General features: G+C 37.2%; 2 protein-coding genes across 9 annotated transcripts in view; one reads left to right on the top strand and one right to left on the bottom strand.

Moving 5' to 3' along the window:
- PMS1 (PMS1 homolog 1, mismatch repair system component) overlaps window positions 1–13,179 on the bottom strand; it is a 76,719-nt gene extending 63,540 nt beyond the window's left edge. For 2 of the 6 annotated variants that reach the window (XM_073881347.1, XM_073881325.1), the window contains exon 1: window positions 13,087–13,179. In XM_073881347.1, coding sequence (XP_073737448.1) covers window positions 13,087–13,089 — 3 coding nt within the window. In that variant the 5' untranslated portion in view covers window positions 13,090–13,179. Of the gene's footprint in view, window positions 1–9,176; window positions 9,329–12,162; window positions 12,281–13,054 lie in introns of those variants that run through there. The other 4 variants (XM_073881327.1, XM_073881323.1, XM_073881332.1 and 1 more) reach the window with 3 other exon arrangements.
- On the top strand, window positions 12,922–27,573 carry ORMDL1 (ORMDL sphingolipid biosynthesis regulator 1). Of its 3 annotated transcripts, none has more exons than XM_025848706.2 (4): window positions 12,922–12,995; window positions 15,531–15,711; window positions 20,927–21,078; window positions 25,153–27,573. In XM_025848706.2, exons 2-4 carry the CDS (start codon window positions 15,538–15,540, stop codon window positions 25,286–25,288), a joined length of 462 nt encoding a protein of 153 aa, XP_025704491.1. In that variant the 5' UTR covers window positions 12,922–12,995; window positions 15,531–15,537; the 3' UTR covers window positions 25,289–27,573. The 3 variants fall into 3 exon arrangements, with proteins under 3 accessions (XP_025704491.1, XP_073737474.1, XP_025704482.1); XM_073881373.1 differs by lacking the exons at window positions 12,922–12,995; window positions 25,153–27,573 and adding exons at window positions 13,150–13,384; window positions 22,700–22,795; XM_025848697.2 differs by lacking the exon at window positions 12,922–12,995 and adding an exon at window positions 13,252–13,384.
- The last annotated feature ends 308 nt before the right edge of the window (window positions 27,574–27,881 follow it).

Here is a 27,881-nt window from a genome sequence, read left to right on the forward strand (position 1 = left end):
TCCATTGGCTTTCTAACAATATATATGTATTTTTTAAGATTTTATTTATTTATTTGACAAAGAGAGAGACAGCACACCCAGGTGGAATAGCAGGCAGAGGCAGAGGGAGAAGCAGGCTCCCTGCCGAGCAAGGAGCCCGATGCAGGGCTTGATCCCAGGACCCTCGGATCATGACCTGAGCTGAAGGCAGACGCTTAACCAACTAAGCCACCCAGGCACCCCTCTAACAGTATTTTTAAAAACATGGTTTTCTTCCAGAGAGCTTTAAGAACAAGATATATGTCTGCCTACCTAAGTACGATTCATAAGTGAAATCTACCAAATATAATTATCTAATCCTATTTATTATCTATTGTATTCTAATCAGACTGTACTATATGAAATGCCTAAAAAAAAGTAAGTTGCCTTTCTTTGGGTTTAATAAATTTCCATGTTTATAGAGCTTACAATACAGTTGACCCTTGAACGTAGGAATTAGGGGTGTTGACTCCCACATCACCAAAAATCCATGTATAGCTTTTGACTCCTCAAAAACTTAATAGCTTACTATTTTTCCAAAAATTTTAATTCTGGCGTGGTCAACATAGTGTTATATTAGTTTCAGGTGTATAACATAGTGATTCAAAAGTTCCATATATTACTCAATGCTCACCAAGGTAAGTGTACTCTTAATCCCATTCACCTATTTCACCATCCCCACAGCCACCTCCCCTCTAGTAATCATCTGTTTTCTGTAGTTAAGAGTCCATTTCTTGGTTTGTCTTTTTTTCTTTTCCCCTTTGCTCATTTGTCTCCAAAATTCCACATACGAATAAAATCATATGGTATTTATCTTTCCCTTATTTCATTTAACATTTTACTCTCTAGCTCCACCCACATTGTTGCAAACAGCAAGATTTCATTCTTTTTTTATGGTTGAATAATATTTCATTGTATTTATACACCACTTCTTTATCCATTCATCCATAAATGCACAGTTCGGATACTTCCGTAATTTGGCTATTATAAATAATGCTGCTATAAACACAGGGGAGCATGTATCCCTTTGAATTAGTGTTTTCGTATTCTTTGGGTAAATACCCAGTAGTGCGGTAAGTGAATCATAGGATAGTTCTATTTTTAACTTTTTGATAAACCTTCATACTGTTTTCCATGTGGCTGTACCAGTTTGCATTCCCACCAACACTGCAAGAATGTTCCTTTTTTCCACATCCTTGCCAATACGTTTTGCCTCTTGTTTTTTAGATTTTGGCCATTCTGACAGGTGTGAGGTGATATCTCATTGTAGTTTTGATTTTCATTTTTCTGATGATGAGTGATGAGAACATCTTTTTAGGTCTCTGTTAGCCATCTGGATGTCTTATTTGGAAAAAATGTCTGTTCATGCCTTCTGCCCATTTTTTAACTGGATTATTTGGGTCTTGTGGTGTTGAGTTGTATCAGTTATGTATTTTGGATGCTAACCGTTTACTGGAAATGTCATTTGCAAAGACCTTCTCCCATTCCGTAGGTTGTCTTTTATTGTTTCCTTTGCTTTTTTTTTATTGTGATGTAGTCCCAATAGTAGTCCCAATTATTGTGATGTAATTCAAATATTTTATTCTTGCTTTTATTTCCCTTGTCTCAGGAGACATATTTAGAAAAATGTTGTTATGGCCAAAGTCAAATTATTCCTGTGTGCTCTTCTAGGATTTTATGGTTTCAGGTCTCACATTTAGGTCCTTAATCTATGTTGAGTTTATTTTTGTGTATGGTGTAAGAAAGTGGTCTAGTTTCATTCTTTTCCATGTTGCTGTCCAGTTTTCCCAACACCCATTGTTGAAGAGACTGTCTTTTTTCCATTGCATGTTCTTGACTCCTTTGTGGAAGATTAACTGACCGTGTAATTGTGGATTTATTGCTGGGTTTCTATTCTGTTCCACTGATCCATGTGTCTATTTTTGTGCCAGTATCATACTGGTGTTTTTTTAATTATTACCATATAATGTATTATTTGTTTCAGAGGTACAGGTCTGTGATTCCTTAGTCTTACACAATACACAGCGCTTACCACAACACATACCCTCCCTAATACTGTTTTGATTACTACAGCTTTGTAATATAACTTGAAGTCTGGAATTGTGATACCTCTAGTTTTTTTCAAGATTGCTTTAGCTATTTGGGGTCTTTAGTGGTTCCATACAAATGTTAGGATTCTTTGTTCTAGTTCTGTGAAAAATGCTGTTGATATCTGACAGGGATTGCATTAAATGTGTAGATTGCTTTGCGTACAATTTTAACAATATTTATTCTCCCAACCCATGAGCATGGACTGTCTTTCCATTTCTTTGTATTGTCTTCAATTTCTTTCATCAATGTTGTAAGTTTTCAGAGTACAGGTCTTTCACCTTCTTGGTTAATTTTATTCCCAGGTACTTTATTATTTTTGGTGCGGTTGTAAAAGGGATTGCTTTCTTAACTTCTTTCTGCTGCTTCATTATTAGTATACAGAAATGCAACAGATTTCTGTATTTGTGTATTGTGTGACTTGACTAAATTCATTTATCAGTCCTAGTAGTTTTTTGGTGAAGTCTTTAGGGTTTTCTACATACATGATCATGTTATCTGCAATCCAAAGCAATTTGGATGCCTTTTATTCCTTTTTGTTGTCTGACTGCTATGGCTAGGACTTCCTGGAAATAGGCTGAATAAAAGTGGTGGGAATAGACACCCTTGTCTTTTTCCTAATGTTAAGGGGAAAAGCTGTTTTTCACCACTGAGTATGATGGCAGCTGTAGGTTTTTCATATATGACCTTTATTATGTTGAGGTATGCTCCCTCTAAACCTACGTTGTTGAGGATTCTTACCATGAATGGACGTTGTTCTTTTTTCAATGCTTTTCTGCATCTAATAAAATCATCATACGATTTTTGTCCTCTTATTGATGTATCACATTGATTGATTTGCAAGTATTGAAAAACCCTTGCAACCCAGGAATAAATCCCACTCGATTGTGGTGAAAAATTTTCTTAATGTATTATTGTATTTAGTTTACTAAGATTTTGTTGAGGATTTTTTTATTTATGTTCATCAGAGATGGTGGTCTGTAGTTCTGTTTGTGATGTTTTTATCTGGTCTTGGTATCAGGGTAGTGCTGGCCTCATAGAATGAATTTGGAAGTTTTCCTTCCTCTTCTATTTTGTCAAATAGTTTGAGAAGGATAGGTCTTAACTCTTCTTCAAATGTTTGACAGAATTCTGTGAAGCCAGCTCATTCTTAATTTTTGTTTGTTGGGAGTTTTTTGATTACTGTTTCAATTTCATTGCTGATAATCAGTCTATTCAAATTTTCTCTATTTTCATGTTTCATTTTCTGGTAGTTTATACTTTTCTAGGAATGTATCCATTTCTTCTAGGTTGTCCAATTTGTTGGCATGTAATTTTTCTTTTTATTTTTTAAAGATTTTATTTATTTATTCAAGAGAGAGAGAATGAGAGATAGAGAGCACGAGAGGGAAGAGGGTCAGAGGGAGAAGCAGACTCCCTGCTGAGCAGGGAGCCCGATGTGGGACTCGATTCCGGGACTCCAGGATCATGACCTGAGCCGAAGGCAGTTGCTTAACCAACTGAGCCACCCAGGCGCCTGGCATGTAACTTTTCATAATATTCTCTGACAATCCTGTTTTTCTGTGGTGTTGATTATTTCTCCTCTTTCATTTATTTCAGAATTTTTTTTTGATGAGTCTGACTAGAGGTTTAACAATTTTGTTGATCTTTTCTAAAAACCACCTCCTACTTTCATTGTTCCATTACTTTTTTAGTTTCTGTATCATTTATCTCTGCTCTAGTCTTTATTTCCTTCTGCTGGTTTTGGGTTTGTTCGTTCCTTTTCTAGGTCCTTTAGTGTAAGGTTAGGTTATTTGAGATTTTTCTTGCTTCTTGAGGTAGGCCTGTATTGCTATAAACTTCCCTCTTAGACTGATTTTTGCTTCACCCCAAAGATTTTGAAGCATTACGTTTTCATTTTCTTTTGTCTCTATATACTTTTTAAAATTTTTTCTTTGATTTCTTGGTTGACCCATTCATTGTTTGGTAGCATATTATTTAACGTCCACGTATCTGTGCTCTTTCTGGATTGTTTCTTGTGGTTGATATCTAGTTTCACTGCATTATGGTCAGAAAAGATGCATAGTATATGACTGATCTTTTTGAATTTGTTGAGACTTGTTCTGTGGCCTAATAAGTGATCTGTTCTGGAGAATGCTTCATGTGCACTTAAAAAGAATGTGTACTGTTTTAGGATGGAATGTACTGCATATATCTGTTAAATCCAATGCATCATTCAAAGTCACTGTTTCCTAGTAGATTACCTATCCATCGATATAAGTGGGGTGTTTAAGTCCCCTACTATTATTGTATAACTGTTGATTAGTTCCTTTCTGCTTGTTATTAAACTGTTTTATGCATTTGGGTGCTCCCATATTGGGTACATGAATATTTACAATTGTTATGTCTTCTTATTGGATTATTCCTTTATGATTACATAGTGTCCTTTGCCTCTTATTACCATCTTTGTTTTAAAGTCTATTTTGTCTGGGATGCCTGGGTGCCTCAGTCAGTTAAGCATCTGCCTTCAGCTCAGGTCATGATCTCAGGGTCCTGGGATCGAGCCCTACATCAGGCTCCCTGCTGAGCAGGGAGCTGCTTCTCCCTCTCCCTCTGCCTGCTGTTCCCCCTGCTTGTTTTGTAATAAAGAAATAAAATCTTAAAAAAAAAAAGTCTTTTGTCCAATATAAGTATTGCAACCCCAGCTTTCTCTTGACATACATTTGTATGAAAAATGCTCCTCCATCCCCCACTTTCATTTGACAGGTGTTTTTAGGTCTGAAATGAGTCTCTTAGGCAGCATATAGATGGGTCTTGGTTTATTATCCATTCCATCACCCTGTGTCTTTTGATTGGAACATTTAATCCATTTACAATCAAAATAATTATGGATATGTATTTATTGCCATTTTGGTACTTGTTTTGTAGCTTTTTTCCAATCCTTTCTTCTCTTGCTCTCTTTCAAGGTATGCTGGCTTTCTTTAATGATATACTGGGGTTCCTTTCTCTTTGTTCCTTTCTCTTACTGGTTTTTGACTTGTGGTTACCATTGGTCTGTACATAACATTTTCTGCATATAGCAATCTATATTAAGTGGATGGTCATTAAATTTGAACCCATTCTTTACTTCTCCCCCCTCCAATGTTATAGATATATCGTATCATATTTTACAACCCTTTGTGAATCCCTTGACTGATTTTTACGGACATACTTATTTTTACTGCTTTAGTGCTTCCTACTTTTTTTTTTTTTTTTACTCCTACTTAGGGTCTTTCCTTCCCACTCAGAGTCCCCTTTAACATTTCTTTTAAGGCCTGGTTTAGTGGTCATGAATTCCTTTAACTTTTGTCTGGGAAACTCTTTATTCCTCCTCCTATTCTGAATGATTGCCTCGATGGACAGAGTATTCTTGGCTACAGGTCTTTTCCTTTCAGCACTTTGAATATAGCATGCCACTCCCTTCTGGACTGCAAAGTTTCTGCTGAAAAATTTACTGATAGGCTTATGGGGTTTCCGTTGTATGTAACTGTCTTCTCTTGCTTTTAAGATTCTCTCTTTATCAGTACTTTTTGCCATTTTAATTATTATGTGTCTTGGTGTGTGCGTCCTTGGGTTGATTTTGTTGGGGGCTTTCTGTGCCTCCTGGATCTGGATCTCTGTTTCCTTCCTCAGATTAGGGACATTTTCGGCTATTATTTCTTCAAGTAAATTTTCTTCCCCCTCTTCTCTCTCTTCTTCTTCTGGGATCCCTATAATGCGAATGTTATGCTTGATGGAGTAACTGACTTCCCTAAATCTATTCTTATTCCACATATTTTTCTCCCTCACCTGTTCAGTTTGATTACCTTCCATTATTCTGCATTCCAGTTTGCTAATTTGCTCCTCTGCATCCTCTAGCCTATTATTCCATCTAGTTATTTTTAATTCCATTTACTGTGTTCTTCATCCATGGTTCTTTTTTTATCTCTTTGTTAAGGATCTCACTGATGGGGGCGCCTGGGTGGCTCAGTCATTAAGCATCTGCCTTAGGCTCAAGCCGTAGTCCCAGGGGTCCTGGGATCAAGCCCCGCATCAGGCTCCCTGCTCAGCGGGAAGCCTGCTTCTCCCTCTCCCACTCTCTCTGCTTGTGTTCCTTCTCTTGCTGTGTCTCTCTCTGTCAAATAAATAAATAAAATCTTAAAAAAAAAAAAAGGATCTCACTGATGCCCTCCACATTTTCTCAAGTCCAGTGAGTACATTTATGATCATTACTTTAAATTCTCTATCAGGCATACTACTTATATCTGTTTCTCTTAGGTTTTGTACTGTGGTTGGCCCTATTCTTTCATTTGGGACATATATCCTCCGTCTCCTCATTGTGTCTAATTCTCTGTCTGTTTCTGTGTGTTAGGCATGTCATCTCTGTCTACTGCTGTTGAAAGTAATGGCCTTATGAAGAAGTCCTATAGTGTCCTGTAGTGCAGTGTCCCCTGTTCACCAGAACCTGGCACTTCAGGGGGTGCCCTGCTGTTGTGTCCTGGCCACTTTTTCCTTCACTGCAGTGCTCTGCAGAGACTCTCTTTGTCTACTGTGGGCAGTGTTTGGTCCCCAGCTGGGGCTGGGTGTGCAGTTTTAACAAAATGAGTGCTGGTCTGCTGCAAAATGAGACCTGCTGCCTCTGCCAGACTGGGTACCGCAAGGTGCATGGGTTGGGAGATGTGCTGTTAGGAAGGTCTGCGCTAGTCTTCTAGGGGAGGGGACTCAAAATTCGGGGACTGAGGTATATGTAACTGGGAAGGGTGGATCTGTTGAAGCATAGCGTTGGGGGGTGGCGAGGATGTGGTGCAAGCAGTTAGGTAGTGTCAGTGCTATGGTGGTTCTCACAGGTGGCTGTGTGTTTATGCTGGGGGGGGCGGGGCACAGGAGAGAAATGGTGTCTGCCCACTCCTTTGTTCCTGAAAAGTCCTTCAGTGATCCTTGACCTCCGGGACATGGTCTGAAATGAGTAAACTACTGTCCCTTCCTTTTTCAAACTGCTGCTTCTAAGCTATAACTCTGAGGGCTATTTGTTGTGCTCTCTTTAAGGGCAGGGATTCAGCTTCCTATTGCCCTCCAGGCCCTCCCAGAATGGAGCCTGCTGATTTTAAAAATTCCAGGCTTGAATACCTGCTGGTTTTAAGAATTCATGAAATTGAGCCCCTCTGGCTTTCAGAGCTAAATATGGGGATTCATCTTCCCCATGCAGGTTCCCTAGTGTGACACAGTTTGTTTCTCTCCCCTCTCCATGGAACTGCTGCTTTCTCCCCTCCATGGAACACCATGGTCTTTTTCACTTCCCACCGCATTTCTGCCCTTCTTACTCTCTTCGGCATGGCTTCTTCTCTACCTTTGGTTGTGGAGTTTGGTCTGCCAGACTTCAGGTCTTTTCTGGGTTATTTACACTGATGTGAGTGTTATCTAGTTGTATCTGTGGGACAAGGTGCTTAGAGTCCTCTTAGTCCACCATCTTCCCAGCCTCCTCTTAATAGCCTACTATTGACTAGAAGCCTTACCAATAACATAGAAAGTCAGCTAACACATACTTTGTATACGTATTATATACTATATTCTTACAATAAAGTAAACTTAAAAAAAGTTATTAAGAAAATCATAAGGAATAGAAAATACATTTACAGTACTGTACTGACCAAAAAAATCCACGTCAAAGTAGATTCATGCAGTTCAAACCTGTGCTGTTCAAGGGCAAAATGTGTATTATTTAAAACAAATACAGGTTTGGTATTTTGGTATATTTGGTATAGAACAGCAGTTCTCAGCATCAACTAGAAACCTGTTGCAAATGTAAATTCTTGGGCCCCAACTAAAATCTGAAATTCTAGGCCCAGTAACTGTTTTAATAAACCCCCTGAAGTATTCTGATGCACCCAAATGTTATTAGAACTACTAGCATAAAGCAAAGATCTTGAATGGGTTTTAGAAACAGAAATATCTGAACTGCAATCTCAGATTCACTACTTACTAATTACAGGACTTTGGGCAGGTTCTCAGAACCTTCATTATTGTAAAAAAAAAAAAAAGGTATAGCAGTAGATAAATCACAGGGATTTTTAAGGAGCAACTGCAACTACATATACATGCATATACATGCATTCTATATATAAGCTATCTCTGTGTATATATATTGAAAAGGTAGGTCTCTTTCCTACAAAGATTTTTTTTTTTTAAGGTTTTATTTATTTGACAGAAAGAGATACAGCGAGAGAGGGAACACAAGCAGTGGGGGAGCGGGAGAGGGAGAAGCAGGCTTCCCGTAGAGCAGGGAGCCCGATGAGGGGCTCAATCCCAGGACCCTGGGATGATGACCTGAGCTGAAGGCAAACACTTAACGACTGAGCCACCTGCCCTCCTACAAAGATTTTTATCGGTATTATTTCTTTTTCTTTTTTTTTTATCGGTATTATTTCTAACATTAATACTGAATGTAAATATCTGATAATTAGAAGATTACAAAAAAATGTACTCTTATATTCACTCAAACAATTTATTCACCATTTATGTACCAGGCACTGGCCACGTACGGAGGACACAAAAATGAAAAAATATAGACCTTACCTCTACAAGCTGGTAGTTTATAATAAGGGAGGTAGACATGCCAACTAATTGTAACAAACCATAAGAAGTGTCATAAGTCATATTAACTCAAATGATTTAATATACAGCATTTAAGACTTTTTAATGTGAAAATTATGACACAACAAGGGATTTAGTTTTGAAATCAGATTAGGTGGAAAAGATAAAATGCAAATGAGTAAAAACAAATAAATATGAATAACCAAAAATAATTAGTAGAAAATACGGACAAATCAGATCCATGTTTTAGGTGATGGAGTCCTAAAGAATAAGTTTTCTTTTAGAATTTCCTTTAGTGTTACTATAGTATTGATTTAAATTAAAATTTATTTTTAAGATTTTATTCTTAAGACAGAAAATGCAATGTCCTAGAAATAATTTATTAGTACAAAGAAAGAAGAGAAAGGTAATAGATGTAAGGAGAAATCATCTGCCCAGCCCCTTTTTTCTTTAAAGGTATTTGGCTTCTCAGGGACACTCACCAGTTTAACATCTATGCTTGTGGCACCTGCATCCAAGGAGTTTTCAATGAGCTCTTTAACCACACTGACCACTGAAGTGATTATTTGAGAACTTGAAAGGAGGCGCACTGTTGCTGCAGGCAACTGTTTCATTCTAGCTTTTAGTAGAGTAGCTAAAGATAAAATGTAAGTTGTAAAAATAAAAATTGTTAAATATTCCTAACTAACAGATCTGATAGCAACAATAATTAATCGCAGCTCACATTTACTCAACTTCCCACTATGTCAGGCTCTACTGTAAGCACACACAGTATTCAATCATTTATTCCAATATTTTTTAAAATAAGTGGCATTATCACTTCCCATTTTATAAGACTGAGGCACAGAGAAGTTAGCTGGTAAATCCATACTATGGTAATAATTAAAGAGCAATAAGAAAAATTGTGCTATAATGAGTGTAATATATGATCTACCAGGGTAGGTAGGAATGACCAGGTGGTGCTGTTCCCCCTGGGATGTGGAATGTGGATAATGTCAGTGAGTCATGAGTCTTAATGGCAATCTCAAAAATCATTAGTCATCTATATGTTTTGGTGAATTACAATGTCTTTTTGAATTATTACTTTACTGGAGTTAGGGTACCTAGACCCTAGCATTACTGTTAATCCAAACTAGTCAGACATCAGGCACATCAGACAGCTCTATCTTCTATACTACTGTGCCTAAAACATCATTCTAATCATGTGGCTCCCCAAGATAAAGCTCAAATCTCTGTGCTGGCATTCAAAGTCTTTTACATGCAATCCAACCTTAAATCCAAAATCTCTCTGCCACTAATTGTTTTAGTGAAAAAAAAAATCCTTTGTCTAAGACCCTTTCAAACAAAGAAACAAACAAAAAATCTCATATGGAAATCCCACATGTAAAACATGGATGGAGCAGTGTTTACTTTTGCCTTAATGCTTAATTTCAGAAAAGATTTCAGGAAAATAAAAACACTAGGTTGACATGAAATTCCTCTATAGATTCAAGACAAAAAAATGGAGAGGAGAGGAACCCTAGGTACTTCTTTAATTTACCATAACTCACATGCTCACATGATTTGATCCTATGGAATGTAAATCAAAACAAAACAGCAATGCCAAAGACAAACAAAATAAAAAGATATCTATTTAGGATTCTTTCTAAGGCATATTAAGACATAAAACAGCAAAGTCATATAAAAAAATAGGTAAGAAATGGGAGTATAGCCACTATAACAATTACAGAGGAATTTAAGAGATGAATTTCTGGGAAGAGGTCAAAACACTGAGTTCAGAGTGATATTAACTGGTGACAATTAATAAATATAACTATGTTTTGCTTTGTAAATGGCAAACCTGATCAGCACAGTAGAAAAACATACCAGACTGGAGTCTAAAAACAGGTTTAGAGGTTCACCTTTAATACGTGTAAACTGAAGCAAATCACTTAAATCCCTATATAAAATCAATTCATCACCTCTATAATTGGAGAGAGTGCTTCCTAGGTTTGTTGTGAGGCTCAAATAAGCAAGCACATATAAAATGTTCTGTAGGGGCGCCTAGGTAGCTCAGTCGGTTAAGCATCTGCCTTTGGCTCAGGTCATGATCCCAGGGTCCTGGGATCAAGCCCCGCATAGGGCTCTCTGCTCAGTGGGGAGCCTGCTCCTCCTCCTCCTTACCGCTCCCTGTGCTTGTGCTCTCTCTGTCAAATAAATAAATAGAATCTTAAGGAAAAAAAGATTAAAAAATAATTAAAAAATAAGATGTTCTATAAATGATAAGGCTATATAAAACATTCAGTATTGTGATGCGAGATCATTATGGAAAGAAATGCTGGCAATTTTTAATACCAGCAATTAACTTCTATTTTTTTTAAATAATTTATTCATTTATTTGACAGAAGAGAGACAGGGAGAGCAGGAACACAAGCAGGGGGAGTGGGAGAGGGAGAAGCTGGCTTCCCACCGAGCAGGGAGCCTGATGTAGGGCTTGATCCCAGGACCCTGGGACCATGACCCGAGCTGAAGGCAGACGCCAACGAATGAGCCACCCAGGCACCCCAGCAATTAACTTCTAATTAAGCTATATATTTGATTTAGTTTTGGGGTACAGTTTTAGGAAGAGTAGCTGTAAACAACTACCTCTCAATAGTTTTTGTGGCTCTCAAGGGCTGGGAGGCTTTTCCAGTCAGGAAAAAATGTGGACAGTTAGGCTGCTGCACAGTTCTACCATTCACACAAATTAGTACTGTCACAAGCAAAAGGCACGCTCTGCATGCCAAGGTTCAGACTGCACACTGGTCTAAGGATACAGAGCTGCACTGTCCAATATGGTAGCCACTAGATAAATGTGACCCCTGAACATTTCTGCCCTGAAGTACTACAATAACCACCTAATTGATATTTTGCCTCAAATCTCAACCAATGATAGGGTTCTTTCTATATTTAAATCTCATCATGTTGCTATCCTACTTAAGATTTGAGAGAGTTCTAACTGCTCATCAGGTGAAGTCCAAAATCCTTAACAACTGGACCTCTACCTTTCTGATCTCATCCCACTATTACCCAAATACACAGTAAACTTATCATCCTACACTTTTAATGTGGTGGCACTCACTCGTTCCTTACTTCACAAGGTTCTTTCTCTACCAAAGACTTCTAACCATCCTTCCAGATTTAGTACAGTATCACCTCTTCAAGGAAGCCTTTCTTAACTGCTCCAACTTTGACCCGTCCCCACCCCAACAGGTTAGGCATTCACTCAGGTGTATCCCCACAGCACGGTTTCCTTTTTTCCAATCCAAAATTCATCATAGGCTCTTCTAACTATTGTTTTTCTGTCTCTTCCTCCTGGCTCAGAGTTCTCTGAGGACAGAGATTTTATATTAATCTCATAGCGCTAGCATAACCTGTAGAACATAGCAAGCATTCTGCCATATGTGCCAAATGACACCTTTTGAAAAGTGAAAGAGTTATCAGGCTTACATCACGGCACAGAATGTGTGAGAATATCAGGAATCAGTCTTCCTCCATATTTGCTGGGAGGGAAAGCAAACACTCCTGAAAAAGTACCGCCCAGGAAAGTCAGTTAAGGACAAGGTACCTAAAAAAGCAGAGAAGCATTGCTATAGGAAAACACAATGAAATAATTTACTTTAAAAACAATAAACGTAACCCAATTGTTTTCAGAGAGCCAACAGAAATGCAAGATACATATAGTCAAACTTATCCCACACCAATTTTCAAAATATTATTGCAAGCTACTTCAGCAATACAAATCATAAACTTTGCGAACTGCCAAGGTAATGAAATTCGATTTCAAAGATAATTCCAAATAATCTGACCTTTTCTCTCCATTCTCAAATAAGATCAATTTTTGGAATTCACATTTCCTCAGCATGTCATACAAGTGCCTGTCTTCAACGTGTGGCTAAACCCAAAATGACACCAGTAAAAATCATGGTTAAGTGGGAGTCGGCTCGCATCACTTGTATGTCGCCACAACATACCATATACTACATTCACGAGTTATGGCTGCCCGGAGTTAAAATGTCTGCCTGGCAAACAACTTTAAAATGCTGCACTCAGAAGGTTCTGGGAAATGGGCTGCAACAAAGGCCCAAGCACGATTTAGTGAGGCACGGCCAAACCAGAGAGAAACCGACCGAGCCCTGCTTAAAGACCGCTCTCCACGCGTGCGCGCCCACGAGCCCGGCTCCGTCCGCTTCCCGCCCCTCCTTTGCGAGGGGGCGGGAGGGAGCGGGCGGGAGGCACAAGGCTACCAGTGGCGCTCTCACGCCAAACGGGACCAGGTGAAGGTAAGGGGCTTTCGAGCCTACGAGAAGATAAGAATGAATGCCCGTTAGACACACAACACTACCATCGCGCTCGCGGCAGGAGGGCAATTACCATCCACGAGCGGACCGGCCAGCGTCCCGCCGAACTCACAGGCCCATCCTCGGGGCTCCCGGACTCTCCTCCAGCGCGCGACTGGGCGGGCAGTAGGCGCGCAGCACTTAGTCCCGCCCTGCCCGGGGAACGTGGGATTGGCGCTGCCCGCAGCCAATCCCCTGGCGGCGCGTTCGGCTCTGAACGCTTCCGCAAGCTGCGCTGTTCTGCGGCTGATGTTAGGCATTCGGCCTTGAAGAGACGCCGTCGCCGCGGAGCTGGTTGTGTTCCGAGCTGGCCGCCGGGAGTGGGGCGGCGGGTGAGTGGGCATGAACGTCGGTAGGGGCTGTGCTGCTGTCTGCGGCGGTAAGGCGCTGTTGGCGAGCCAGGGTAGGCTTGAGCGGAAAAAGTGAACTACGGCTGCGTCCGCGGCTCCCGCTCTGCCGGTGCGGACCAAGTGGCCCCCGAGGCTTGCCCCCAAGTCCTCGTCATCTTGCCCTGGTACTGGTGGGATGTGCAGCTCCGAGAGGGAAGGGGCGAGTGGGGGAGGTGCTGCGGCGGTAGGGGCTGCCAGTGATTTTCTGGCTCACGAGGAAGTCCCCAAGAGGACCGGTCGCCGTCCTCGAGACACTCGCCTAGGCAGAGCCGGGAGGCTCTTCACAGTCGGAAGTCATTGTTTGCCAGTCCTGAAGTGGCGCGGCAGACTCCTTGGGAAGGTTTTCTGAACTGGGGTAGGGTCAGTACCACACCAGCTTTGCCTTCCAGCTCAAATAGAAATGTTAAGCCTCTTTCGAGCTTTATTTTTTTCTTTCCATCCTGTGGGAAATGGGAAAAGTATCTTGAGTTTTGGCATCTTCTAAGTATAACATATAGCTTATGAAAAGAATGTATGATGTAAAATAGATATTTAGATTAGAAGAAATATTTACACACGTTAACTTGAGACATTTGTGTCTTGTTAGTGTAACCAGCTTTCATCATCGTAAGCCTTGATGCGTGTTCCATAGATTTTTGGAGAGAGAATGCGACATTTTACTCCGGAAACACTTGTTGGATGGGTTTATGAGAAATTCCTCTTTTAATGCCAACTCTATAATAGGGTTCATGTACTAATAAATCAGACCTGTTCCAAATATACTCTAACCATGCCACCCCCTTTCCGTCTCACTGGTTGGTTTTTACTGGAGATGATAGTTATTCTTCAGGACAGCTGTATTTTGTTCGAGGGATTCTTAGAACCAAGGAAACGTCAGCCTTAAAATAACTGGGAACTAATATCCGTTCTTCCTTTGGTGTTCATTTTGAATGCAATAAAGGGAAAAAAACTCAGAAAAAGAAAAAACCGAGAATTTTAGGGGAGTTGAAGAGTTAGAAAGACTCATTGTTTTAACCTTATTGTATCATGAGATTGAGAAACAAACCTTATCCCTGGACCATGTAAATTTTTTGCCACATTATGTTCCTCCCAGGTTCAATATTTAAAAAGAAGTGAACCTGACCACTCTTTGGAAACATTACATTACATTAGGTATAAGAATCTGGCTACTCAGAATAGACTGGGTGGATCCACGTTGCCTTTTTTTGTCTTTAATTCAAGTATAATTAACAAACATATTAGTATCAGGTGTATAATATAATGATTTAACAATTCTGTACATTTCTCAGTGCTCATCAGGATAAGTGTACTCTTAATCCCCATTATTTATTTCACCCATTCCCCCCCCCCCACCAACCTCCCCTCTGGCAACAACCACCAGTTTGTTCTCTGTATTTAAGAGTGTTTTTTGGTCTTTTTTTTGTTTTGATTCTTAAATTCCATATGTAAGTGAAATCATATGGTATTTGTCTTTCTCTGACTTACTTCACTTAGCATTATATTCTCTAGGTCCATCCATGTTGTTGCAAATGACAAGATTGCATTCTTTTTTATGGCTAAGTAATACTCTAGTATACATACGTATGCATACACACACACACATCTTTATTCATTCACATGTGGGTGAACACTTGGGTTGCTTCTGTATCTTGGCTATTGTAAATAATGCTGCAGCTTTGCTTTTTTTATATTAGTTTTATTCTGTACATTTAGCTCCTGAGCTTTCACTTTGGTTTCATGTATAAGAAAGTGTAGGTTTTCTCTTTCAGTTTGAATTTTCCTGTCCATTATTTCATTTAGTAAAACCAACATGCTGGAAGAAAAGCTTTAGGAAAGGGATTTTAATTTATTTTTTCAATAAGAGCCATAAAAATAAATCTTGTTTGTCTTACCATGAAGTCAGATGTTAAGAATTATTTACTGCCTTCATTGGCATCTGCAAATAGCATATTTTGGTGGATGTGTTTGTTCTATTTCAGAACAACTAGAGAAAAATGATCCTAGTAACACTTATTTTGTCATGTCGGAATAAAGAGTGTTTAGGTTTCCAGTTATATCATTGTTGATTCATTTCATTGCTTTCCTACAGAGCAAACATGAATGTTGGAGTTGCCCACAGTGAGGTGAATCCAAATACCCGTGTAATGAACAGCCGGGGTATGTGGCTGACATATGCATTAGGAGTTGGCTTGCTTCATATTGTCCTACTCAGCATTCCTTTCTTCAGTGTTCCTGTTGCTTGGACCTTAACAAATGTTATACATAATCTGGTAAGAATTTTACTTTATACTAAGCACTTATAAGCCTAAGGTTTAGTGCTTGTCAGGGACTGAGGGAGAAAGAAATAGGGAGTTGCTGTTTAATGAGTACAGTTTCAGTTTTGTAAGATGAAAAGAGTTCTAGAGATGGTTGGTGGTGATGGTTGCATAACAATGTGAATGTACTTAATGAACCCAAGTGTTCATCCACATGTGAATGTACTTAATACCACTGAATTGTACACTTAAAAGTGGTTAAAATGGTACATTTTACGTTATGTGTATTTAAACAATTTTTTTAAAAAGCTTAAAGCTTTATGCTATAAAGAAGAAAAACATGACATAGCTTAATAGTTTTATTGAGATATAATTCATAATCATATAATATATAAAATTCACTGACTTAAAAGTGTACAGTTTAGTGATTTTTAATATATGTGACAATTTTGAAGAATTCTAATCTGGGATAAGATGATATTTTTTCTATTAATACTTTATATTTAAACATTGAGCTCTTTTTCTAAGTAAGACCTTTTTTTTCCTCTTTATGGTTTTATGGAATCTAGAAAATAGTAGGTCATTTTAGCAAAAATTACAAGACACTGTAATTCAAGCTACTAATGTACTGATTAACCAGAATGCTTCAGAAGTAATTATGGTTTTTGATTAACTGGAGATTAATAACCATCTTTGATTTCAATCCTTGTTAAACTTCAATCCTTTCTAAATTGTATACATATACTCTCCTTCAGTATAGAAATGTTGAGCTTCATCATATCTTACGTGATTGAGGATCTTATGGTGCCTTAGCTTTTTCATGTTGACTGTGGTTCTTCTGTATTATAGGATAGTTCTGCAAAGTATCCCACAGAGGTTCAGTTGATTCTACTGACTATATTATGCAACCCTGGAAAAATTAAAAAAAAAAAAAAAAACTAATAGTGACCTTTCTTGTCTTTAACAGTCTGTGAAAGCAGAATGGAAGGGGAGAAATCCATTAGTTGAGACTTTTAATGGAATCCAGATTAATTATATATTTGTTTAAACATATCCAGAAAATGAAGAACTTGGAACATTAAGGCAGGAAAATGTAGGAGAAATAGATTTTTTTTAATTAATGTTATTTATTTCCTATTTTTTGAAGAGTATTTGAATTTGATTGGAGGAGGACAAGGATGATGTGGTGGTAAAAATAAATGAATGTCCACCTAGTCCATTTTATGCGATGGACCTTGGTAGGGCTGTTTTTAAGTAGTGACTTCTCTGAAATATTTGACAAGAGTTATATCCCTCTTACCAGAATTCCTTTTCTTTGGCTTCCAAGAGATCACTTTTTCCTAGATATATTTCTAATTTTTCCTTTTCTCTTTCTTGCACATTCTTCCTTCTGTTTTCCTCTCCTAAATATTGCTGTCCCCAAGGTTCTTTTCTTCATCTCTTTTTATTCTGTGTATTCTATCAAGATTACTTCATCTATCTGTATTTTCAGTTTCTACCTGTAGAATGATGATGCTCATATTAAAATTGGCAGATCACCTTGTACCTTAAGCCAAACAGTTATAAATTAAACTCATTCCTGATCTGTCCCTTACCACTCACAACCTGTTCCTCTGGCTTTGTTTCTGATCTAATCTAAAAGCACCACTGTCTGCCCAGTGAGGCAAGCCAGATACCTGAATGTCAAAGGTGAAGTGATTCATGTAATGAATTATCCAAACTGAGACTAAAAGAGAGCTCTAGTAATAACTACTCCAAGAAAACAGGTGTAAATCCGGACCATTCCCATGCTGTCTAGTCTATATGGTCACTCCAGTCTTAGATTAACTCCTTTTCCTCTGTATTCCACACCCATTTAGTCAAAGCCCTGTTCTACTGCTTTACTGTCTCTCAGCTTGATCCCCACTGGCATTGCTATAATTGGTGCCCTTATTTTTTCCTCAGGTCGATTACTCCAGTAGATCAGATGGTGTCCTTGATGTTCCTCTACCGTCCTCCATTCCAGCTTGGCAGAGAGTTATTTTCAAAATTCATATATGCTCAAGTCATGTTCTAAGTCCTTCTGTGATTCCTTATTATATTCATAGTAAAATACCAAGTTCCTTATGTGGCATATGAGACCAGTTGATAACAGTACACAGGCAAGAAAAGGGCTCAATCTTATTTCATCCCATCCCCAAACATGAGTATTGCTCTAACAATAATGAAAATTATCTCGTTCTCACCTTTTTGCTTTGGCTTAGGCTCTTTTTCCACTATTTTAATACCCTCCCCCCCTTGCTGGGCTGATTCCTACTTGTCCAGGAAAACTACTCCAATATCTCCTTCTCCAGGAAGCTACAAAACTCCCATGCTGCATTCTTTTAGGTGTATTTATCATAGTTTTATTATTAGGAATTTGTCTCTTTATTTCCCGTATCTCTAAAGACCTATGTAAATGTTTGCTAAATTAGTCTGTATTGTCATATAATTTTCCCTTCTCCAATGGCACATGTATTAAATGTACTTTAGAAGTTACCCCCTCCCTTTGCCTAGATGTTTTCAAGTTAGTTGACCGAGATTTTGAAGCACAGTATATGGGTGTGAGCAAAGCATAAGGGAAGCGAACTTCTGACTTACTAGTTCACCACACTAAAACCCTAACTACCAGCCATTGATGTAGCAATTAACATGACTCCAAATTTAAGTTTCTTTTGAAGACAGACTACATTAAACCAATAAAATGTGAAATACGTACTGAACGCTTTTAAATGGGAAAATAGACCTAGTTGTTATCCGTGGTTAGAAAAAATACTGTCTTTGCCTTTCTGAACCATATAGTAGAAACCTACAGTGATTGTTTTTATTCATTTTTGCAGTGGCTATAGTTCACTTTTAGAAGTATTAATATTTCACAAAATTCTTAGCTTTTAAAATGAATGAGGATTTTCTGCATTTTGAGCCAGTAAATATTAACTGCTAACCATGAGCTACATATTTTTTCCCCAAGTTTTTTGATTTGGGTATAAATCCTCCGTCACTAAGTTTTATAGAATAACTATTAAAAATAATGGGATAGAAGATAATATGGTCAGTAAGAGTCTGTTTAACTGAAAAGGATATATAAGATATTCTGTTTGAATATTCTAAACACTGGTGATGCATGTAGTTTGAAGGAAATAATGAGGGGATTTTTATTTGTTTTTGATGATTCTAATACATGCATGGGTTAGAGATTCTTAATTTTTTTGGGTCCTATACTTCTCAGAATTTAAAAGCATACAATTTGTTTTAATTGCCTCCTGTAAAGTCCATGTGAAAATGGGTTCCTTGTGCTTACAGAATAAACATTCCTTAGCTTAGTGTCATCTTGGCTTAATACCTAATACTTGCTGCGTACCAGCCCTTGTTCCTGAGGTATTCAGGCTAATGGGAGAACAAACATGTCAACAATTCTAACAAAATATATTGTGCTATAAATAAAAGTATTTTCAATAAAATTCTATACAAGCACATAGGCTACTACTAATGAGGGAGGCTTCACTAAGGAGTTGTCATTTGAGCTGAACCTTCAAGAATGAGATAGTTGACAAGATAGCATCACAGCTCTTGCCTTAGCAACAAAGAACCTTTCCCTCTTCTGCACTGGCTGTAGACTCTGTACCTTTGATAGCAGTTTCTGCCCTACATTCTAGTTGCTTATGCATATCTTTTTTTTTTCTTACCATCTTTTAGAAAATTGAGTTTTTTTCAAGGCTATGAACATTTCTTACTCAATTTCATATGGGCATACATGTCCTGTGTCCTGTACATATAAGCCACTTACTAAATGCTTTTTGAGTTAAATCCAATTGAACATGAGTCTGTTGCTATATAGCTTAGGTGTTATTGTGGCTAAACAACTTTTGAATTGCTTAATGGAATAACTAGAAAGTAGACTCGGCTTTGAAAAGAATGGCTCTCTACACCTAGTTAGTAATATAAAATTTCAAATCACTACTTTTTTTTCCATATATTTATTAAAAGTTGAAGAAGCAAAAATGACACCTCATTGTGATTTCTAGGAGGAAAGACTGATGATAATGTTTAGGCAAGAATATTCTGTTACCGGTGCCTCAGACAGTGATCCTGCAATGAAGTACTACCAGTGATCTAAATAGAATAATAATTTCAAGGAAACAAAATCTAATATATATTGGTTTTTTTCCTAATCACAAAATTAGATGTTCAAACATATCCCTAGACAGAAAGGATTTTCGTAATGTTTTTTTACTTTCAAAAAAAGGTAACTTCAGGGCCACCTGGATGGTTTAGTCAGTTAAGCATCTGACTCTTGATTTTGGCTCAGGTCATGGTTTCAGGGTCCAGGGATTGACCCAGATTGACCCACATCTGGCTTTTCTCCCTCTCTCTCTGCCCCCCTAAATAAATAAATCTTCTTAAAAACTAACTTCAAAAGAAACACTATTGGGGCACAGTGGTGATTTTAAGAGCAAATTAAGCTGAACATTAGATCTACTATCCATCTTTGTTGTGTTAGAACTATTGAGACAGAGACAGTCTTAATAAATATTTTCAAAGCCATTTTCCCCTGATGCAGAAATTTTATTATTATTTATGAATGTATGTTATCATTTTGTAAGTATCATCAGATTTATTAATATGACACTAAATATTCCTACACATCAGGGATAAGATACTCCTGTTTCCTGGGGGCCTGGGTAGCCCATTTGGTTAAGCTATTGCCTTTAGCTCAAGTCATGATCTCAGGGTCCTGGGATCGAGCCCCACGGTGGGCCCCCTGCTCAGTGGGGAGCCTGCTTCTCCTCCCTCTACCACTTCCCCTGCTTGTGCTCTTTGGCTTTATCTCTCTGTCAAATAAATAAATAAAATAAAAGATAATCCTGTTTCCTGATAGGAAAGGTATTAGAAAATCTAAATGTAATGATATAAAGCTATCCTGATGTTCTTTTTCTGTGTATTTTCAATTTAATAGGAGATGAAAACACGTTACTTTCAGTTGATCTGTTACTGGTTTTCACCAAATAATATTCATATGCCTCTGGAAGTTTTATTTTACTATGAAGAAACTGGCCACAGCCTTTCACAAATAATATGAAAGCTTAAAATTTGAGTTGTTAAGTTGAATCACCCATACTGTCATAAGCAGTCTGGAACTATCTTAATGCTTGCTGACAAGTACTAATTTTATATTTGATATTGATTATATATCTCCTTGCTTGTTTTCCAGGGGATGTATGTATTTTTGCATGCAGTAAAAGGAACACCTTTTGAAACTCCTGACCAGGGTAAAGCAAGGCTCCTAACTCATTGGGAACAACTGGACTATGGAGTACAGTTTACATCTTCACGGAAGTTTTTTACAATTTCTCCAATAATTCTGTAAGTGGTGGAAATTTTTTAGGTATGAAGAAGATTGGATAAGAGGGAGCTGTCCTTTTATTAGGTTGAATTTCAATTAGAAACAGAGAAACAGAATATTTGTTGAAACCTCTACCAATGAATAGCTACCACAGAGCATGAAATACAGGCAGAGTCTTTAACAGGCTGGTAATAAACCGTTTTTTATCTCAGTAATATATAGAGACAACATAGTGTGCCCATCAGTATGTTTAGACATTCTAGGATATACAGGTCAAATATATTCTAGTTCATATACTTAAGTTGCTTACAAGAAAGACAAATGCATAATCTTATTCTGTATTCCACTATCAGATTAATCTCCCTAAACAAGGATTTGGATGATTTCAGATGAATTTCATTGACCACCTCCCCCCCGCCCCCCACCAATTTAGATGTTCAGACTCCTTAGGAGAGACTGCTGTGTAGTTTATAGACAAGAGAAGTTAGGCTTTCATCACAGAACAGACCTGGGTTGAATCCTGTGTTTATCGCTCAACCTGCTTGGTTTGCTCATAATGAAATTCTAGCCAGTAGTACATAGCTCAGTATGATGGCGTAAGAAATAAATGAGATAATATCTATTTGTAAAGCATTTAACCTTCAATTACCTCCTATTACCTGATATTCAGGACCCTTCACAAAATGGTTCCTACCTCATTTTTCCTTTATGTGAATATTTTACCCCATCCAACTTCCATGTGGTCAAGCTCTTCTAAGCAGCATTTCTTGAAAACTTCATGTGTAGTCCTAGTTCTATGCCTTTGTTCAAATTGTCTCCTACCCAAAATACCTTCTTTCTTAATTTATCTTTCTTTCAAGATTTAAATCCTACCTCCTCAATAAGGTCTTTTCCTTAGCACCCAACCTTAAGTAATAATGACCTGTTTTGAACTTATTATGCCACTTTGTATTATCTGTTATTATAAATGATTTGTTTGTGCAAAGAATTTCTAAGTGCATAGATGGCTTTGAATGCTACGCTCAGTATAGTTGTATGCATATAATGGATGTTTTATGTATATCTTGATCAAACACTGTATACCACATAGTTTATATATATTAATGCATCCATGATAAAATCAGTGCAGTCTGGAATAACTGGAAAGACTTCTTGGAGGCATTAGGATTCCTTAAACTGGGACTTAGGGGAAGGTAGATTTTAGATAGATGTGCAGAGAAAGGAAGGCATTTTAAAATGAAAAGAATCAATTGATCATAAAGTCATAGGTTTCTTTTTTCTTATATTGATAGCACTTTGAGGAAATTTTTAAAATTTTTATTCCAGCCCCATATAAAATTAACATCAAAAGATAAATGATTTGTATGATATAACAAAGATAAGTGCAGTAACAGGAACAATAGTTAAACAAACAGCCCTAAATTTGGACTTTAGCTCTACTGCTTTCTAGCTGCGTGACTTTTGGCCATTTCTTTGAAAGCCTCAGTTTCCTCATCTATAAAATGTTGAGGATTGCATTATAATTAATGTAAAAAGCTGACATTTATACTGAATTTTCACTAAGAGCTGTCACAAAATTGTCAACTAAGATGTACCTGTGTACAACATCCATATTTCTAAAAATATATTTTTGACCCACAGGTATGATTTCAAATATTCTGTGATTAAATTCCTTATATAACTGAAGAAACAACATTAAAATCATCTATATAATATTGATACTTTTCAGAGTGCTTTCACATTTTCTTATTTGATCATCATTTGTCAGGTAGGTGGGGCATGCAATGTTATCCCAGATTTTTAGATAAAGAAACAGGCTGAAATGCATTACCTTATTTCAGATCTTGCATCTAGTTAGAGTCCAGAGCCCAGATGAAATCCTAAACTTCAATACAGGTCTCTTTCCAGTATACCCTTTGACTACTGGAAATTGGCAAATGGAAATTTGGCAACTGGCAATTACACAATTCCCACCTTGGTTTTGCATCCCCTTGGAGGGTTGTCAGGGTTTTGTAAGAACCAAGTAATTTTCGTATAATTTACACATAAAGTTAGTTTTTATTAAAAAGACATAAAGGGGGACATATGTTACAGTATGACGAGAAGCAGTTCCAAGAAGATCTGTTTCCAACATAATCAGGTTATACATTAATCCCACAATGATTATGGGAAATCAAGTGAGCTTACTAAATGCAAGTGGTATCCTATTTTGTTCAGTGAAGGAAGTATAAAAACAGTCTTCAGGTATATGAAAGTTGGAAGAAAGAATTTAGACAAAAGATTGAAGAATATGGTTTATTCTCCAGAAGTATTTTCTGATTATAGTTTGTGAAATAGGTGGAAAATTACAGAATCCCTCAATTTAGATGATTCTGAAAATGATATATATAGCTCTCTGTGATGTTTTTAGTCATACCTTAAAATAGCTGTTCTTTTCTAACCACATTACACAAGATGCTTTTCTCCCCTTATTAGAAATGAATGACAGTACTTAGAGGAAAGGCTATTAGGATACTTTCCTGTATACTCTTAATAGTACTAATTAGACAAACACCCATATGCAGACTAACTTCTTAGTTATGATCAAGTAAAGTATGATGTTTTAGTCTTTACATCCTGTCTATATTAGGATACTCTCAGTGGCCAGATGATGTGGCTGCACTCTGATGTACCCTTGGGTAAAACTAGACAATTCTCACTTGATGATTTATGGTCCTAAAGGTAGCTTAGGCTTGTCAAAACAAATTCTCAGATGTTGAATGTCTTTGAATGTGTACATATGTTCAATTACAGCAAAGTAGTTGGAAATTTACAACAGTGTCTTTTCAGTTTTCCAGTTAAACTGGTTGTCCACCTGTTCAGCTACTATATGAAAATGAGAACATCAAAAGGGCAATCAAGTATTTGTCTTCTTTCAAAGATACAGAATTGTACTAATACCCCCTTTCCACAACTTTATAGCAGTAGTTGTTTTTTTTTAAATTTTATTTTATTATGTTAGTCACCATTCATTACATCATTAGTTTTTGATGTAGTGTTCCATGATTCATTGCGTATAACATCCAGTGCTCCATTCAATACCTGCCCTCCTTAATACCCATCACCAGGCTAACCCATCCCTCACCACCCTCCCCTCTAAAACCCTCAGTTTGTTTCTCAAAGTCCATAGTCTCATGGTTCGTCTCCCCCTCCGATTTGCCCCCCTTCATTTTTCCTTTCCTACTATCTTCTTTTTTTTTTTTTTTTAACTATAATGTATTATTTGTTTCAGAGGTACAGGTCTGTGATTCATCAGTCTTACACAATTCACAGCACTCACTATAGCACATACCCTCCCCAGTGTCCATCACCCAGCCACCCCATCCCTAACCACTCCAGCAACCTTCAGTTTGTTTCCTAAGATTAAGAATTCCTCATATCAGTGAGATCATGTGATACTTGTCTTTCTCTGATTATTGACTTATTTCGTATAGCAGTAGTTTTTAACCTATTGGTCGGTCCCAAAACCGTTTGAGAATATGATAGATGCTTTGGATCTGGATCTTCTCTTCAGAAACATACACATAAATACAAAACTATACCTGACATTTCAGAGAATATACGAACCCTAGTTTGAAAGACTTATGCTTTAAAGGATGCTAAGTAGCAAACACATTTTTTTTTTTAAGATTTATTTTAGGGAGAGAGAGAAAGATCATGAGCAGGAGGGACAGAGAGAGAGGAAGAGAGAATCCTAAGCAGACTCCATGCTGAGCGCAGAGCCCGATGCAGGGCTTGATCTCACAACACTGAGATCATGACCTGAGCCAAAACTCAGAGCTGGATGCTCAACCAACTGTGCCACCCAGGCGCCCCGCAAGCACATTCTTTTAAATGCATTTAACATAATTGCAGAAATGCAAAATGTGCATATATGCCTCCATTAAATAAATTTTTAAATCCCAAATTAATTTAGGCCCCAAACTGTAAAACTCTTATTTTACTGCTCAAAAGTGAATCTGCTTTTAGGTGTTTATGTTTCAGTGGCCTTTTTTACCTTTAAATTTTTTACAGATTTTACATGTTATATATGTTTTTAATTTTTATTTCTGCAGATATTTTCTGGCAAGTTTCTATACGAAGTATGATCCAACTCACTTCATCCTAAACACAGCTTCTCTCCTGAGTGTGCTAATTCCTAAAATGCCACAGCTACATGGTGTTCGGATCTTTGGAATTAATAAGTATTGAAATGTTTTGGAATGGAACAAAATTTTTACAGCTACTGAGTTTTCTGTAAGAAAGGAGTGGTTAGTAAACTGCACGTTTCCATGATAATGTGAAATGAGATGTATTTACATTGGAGGGCCAGTTGCTGGTTCTTCATATGCTGTTTTGAAGTGCAGATATTTACTAGAAGATGCCTCTGTGTAATGCATGTGGTATCTTTCTGAAGAGAGGCTTTATAGGCAGCTGGGCAGGCCCAGCTTATAAGTTAAATGGTTGTAAAGTGAGGGTATAGTAGATAAATCTAAGGAAATAAGAGATTTATAAGACACCAAGACCAGTTTAGCTTATAATAAGTGGGCATTATGTTAGGAGAAGAAAATTTCCAGTCATTCAGTCAGTTTAAGCAGACATACATGTAAACCAGAATCATCTCTTTGCAAGTTTATTATAGATCATTTTTATTACTGTATGTATTTCTCTTATGGTATATAAGAGGATATTTCCCTCTTGTTTTATACAAAGCAATTCCCTACTTTATGATTGTACATTTTTGGTTTTGCTGGCTCAACACTGTATTGAAGGATGAGGTCATTTTTACATTTATTAAGTTACTGAGTTCATGAAAGTCCACCTTCATGACTGATGATAAGACAGCCAGGCATCTTATAAACAGCCTCTGAGTCAGCCTTCTAATTTTGTAGCAGAGTTGGTTTTGCTGCCTTTCCAGACACAAGGCTGCTAATCCAATTAAGAAAATAATTTATTTCACACGGTTAAAATATATGGTAATTTAAAGCTGTCTGCTTATTTGGTTGATAATCTAATTGTTAAAGTCTGCTGTTGTTTAGAAAAGGAAACATAAAATGGACAACTATTTTAGCCGACCTGTGGTCTGGCAGAAACTGCTTCTGTAGCAGTAGTACAAGTAAATAATGGAGTCTTTTTTAGTGGGATTGCAGTAAAAGACAACATTGCCTTTTCTTACACCCCCTGCTCTCAATCCCCATATTTTGCCCATTAATGTTTTGCCTTTCAATACATGGATCTTATTGTAGATGAAGCCAAAGTGGTAACTCTTTCCAAAGCAGCAACCATATTGAAATCTTGTGATATTAATTGCAAGAAATAACTACTTGGAGAAGGAAACATGTCAAAAACAAAGTTCTGATATGGGATGAAACTGAAAAGTCCAGTAATATTTGTAAACAAAACTGAGTGAAAAGAGTTATAGACCAACTGAAAAATCAATTTGTTTCAATAAACTGACTTTTGGGGGGTAATGATCATCGTTTTGTATTTCAGAAGTACTGAGTTTAGAAATCAGTTGTATGATAATGCTTTTGTATGTTTGTCTTTTCCCATGTATTTTTAAACCAGTAATCTATACTTGAATAAAACTTTTTTTTCATGTAAGATTACAAATAATCTCCAAATTCAGTCAGCAATGTCACATTTATTTTTCAAGGTTTTTTAAAGCAACTGAATTTGTAAAATTAAGGTAGTTAAAAATGTTCCTTTGCTTTTCTTCATTTTAAAGGCTTACATTTTTGCTTCAGACTTCAGAGACAGAAATCTATTTCTGTTAATACAGGCCTTCTGCTTTTTTCCCCACTCGTCACCCTTCAATGTTTTAAAAATATTTATTCAATAGATATTTGAGGGCCCAGTCTGGTGTAGGTATTGTGGCTATAGTTTGTAAGTAAGACAGACAAAATCTTTTCCTTTACAAGCTTACATTCAAATTGGAGAACAGATAATAAATGAGTCAAATCATATTATTTCATGTAGTGATAAATGCCATGGGAAAAAAAATTAAGCAGGTGAAAGGAGAACCTACCTCAGAAAGCCTTCCCTAATGTTTCTAAGGTGATTTTTGGACTAGAAAGGAATAATAAAGGAGGATGAGAATGGTAAAAAATGAGGTCAGAGAAATAGAAAGGGTTAGATCTTTTAGGGCTCTATTGGCCAAGGTAGTAAGCAAATTTTCTTCTAAGCTTGACAAAGCCATTGGATAGTTTTACATAGGAAATTAAAGGGATCTGGTTTTTTTTTTTTTAAAGGTTACTGGCTAATGTTGAGAATAAAGTGTAAAAGAATAGGAAGCAGAAAGAATAGTTGGGAAACTACTACAGGCAAGCAGTAGCTCAGACGAGAAAAATGGCTATGATGAAGTGGTTAAGAAGTGGTCAGATTTGGTATATGCTTTTTTGGTCTTAACACCTGGGTGAATGGTTGTATTAAATATGGAAACTTCCCAATTTCACAAGTTTATATCATTTAATGTGAAAAAAGCAACTTTTTTTTTTTTTTAACAAAATCTATAATGACTATCATTTGGGTCAAAACTAATTGCTGTGCTGTAATTGCTCCTAATTTCAAATCAGGAAACAGTGGCAGTCTCTAAATATGCCATGAGTTCAGAAGTGCCACTAATTTTAGCATTCACTGGTGAATTTTCCCTACAACAATTAGTACTGTGGAGTTCCATGGTGGTTTTCTACTTCCCTCTTCCCTTCTACATTTATTTATTGGAATTCTGTAAGTAAGATTTTTTTTCTTCATTTATTTATTCAATCATATTATTTTGGACATACAGATATTCTTTGGTTTATAG

Source organism: Callorhinus ursinus, unplaced genomic scaffold, assembly GCF_003265705.2.
Source record: "Callorhinus ursinus isolate GAN/ISIS: 27379988/994484 unplaced genomic scaffold, GSC_fseal_2.0 scaffold2, whole genome shotgun sequence".
Taxonomy (NCBI): domain Eukaryota; kingdom Metazoa; phylum Chordata; class Mammalia; order Carnivora; family Otariidae; genus Callorhinus; species Callorhinus ursinus.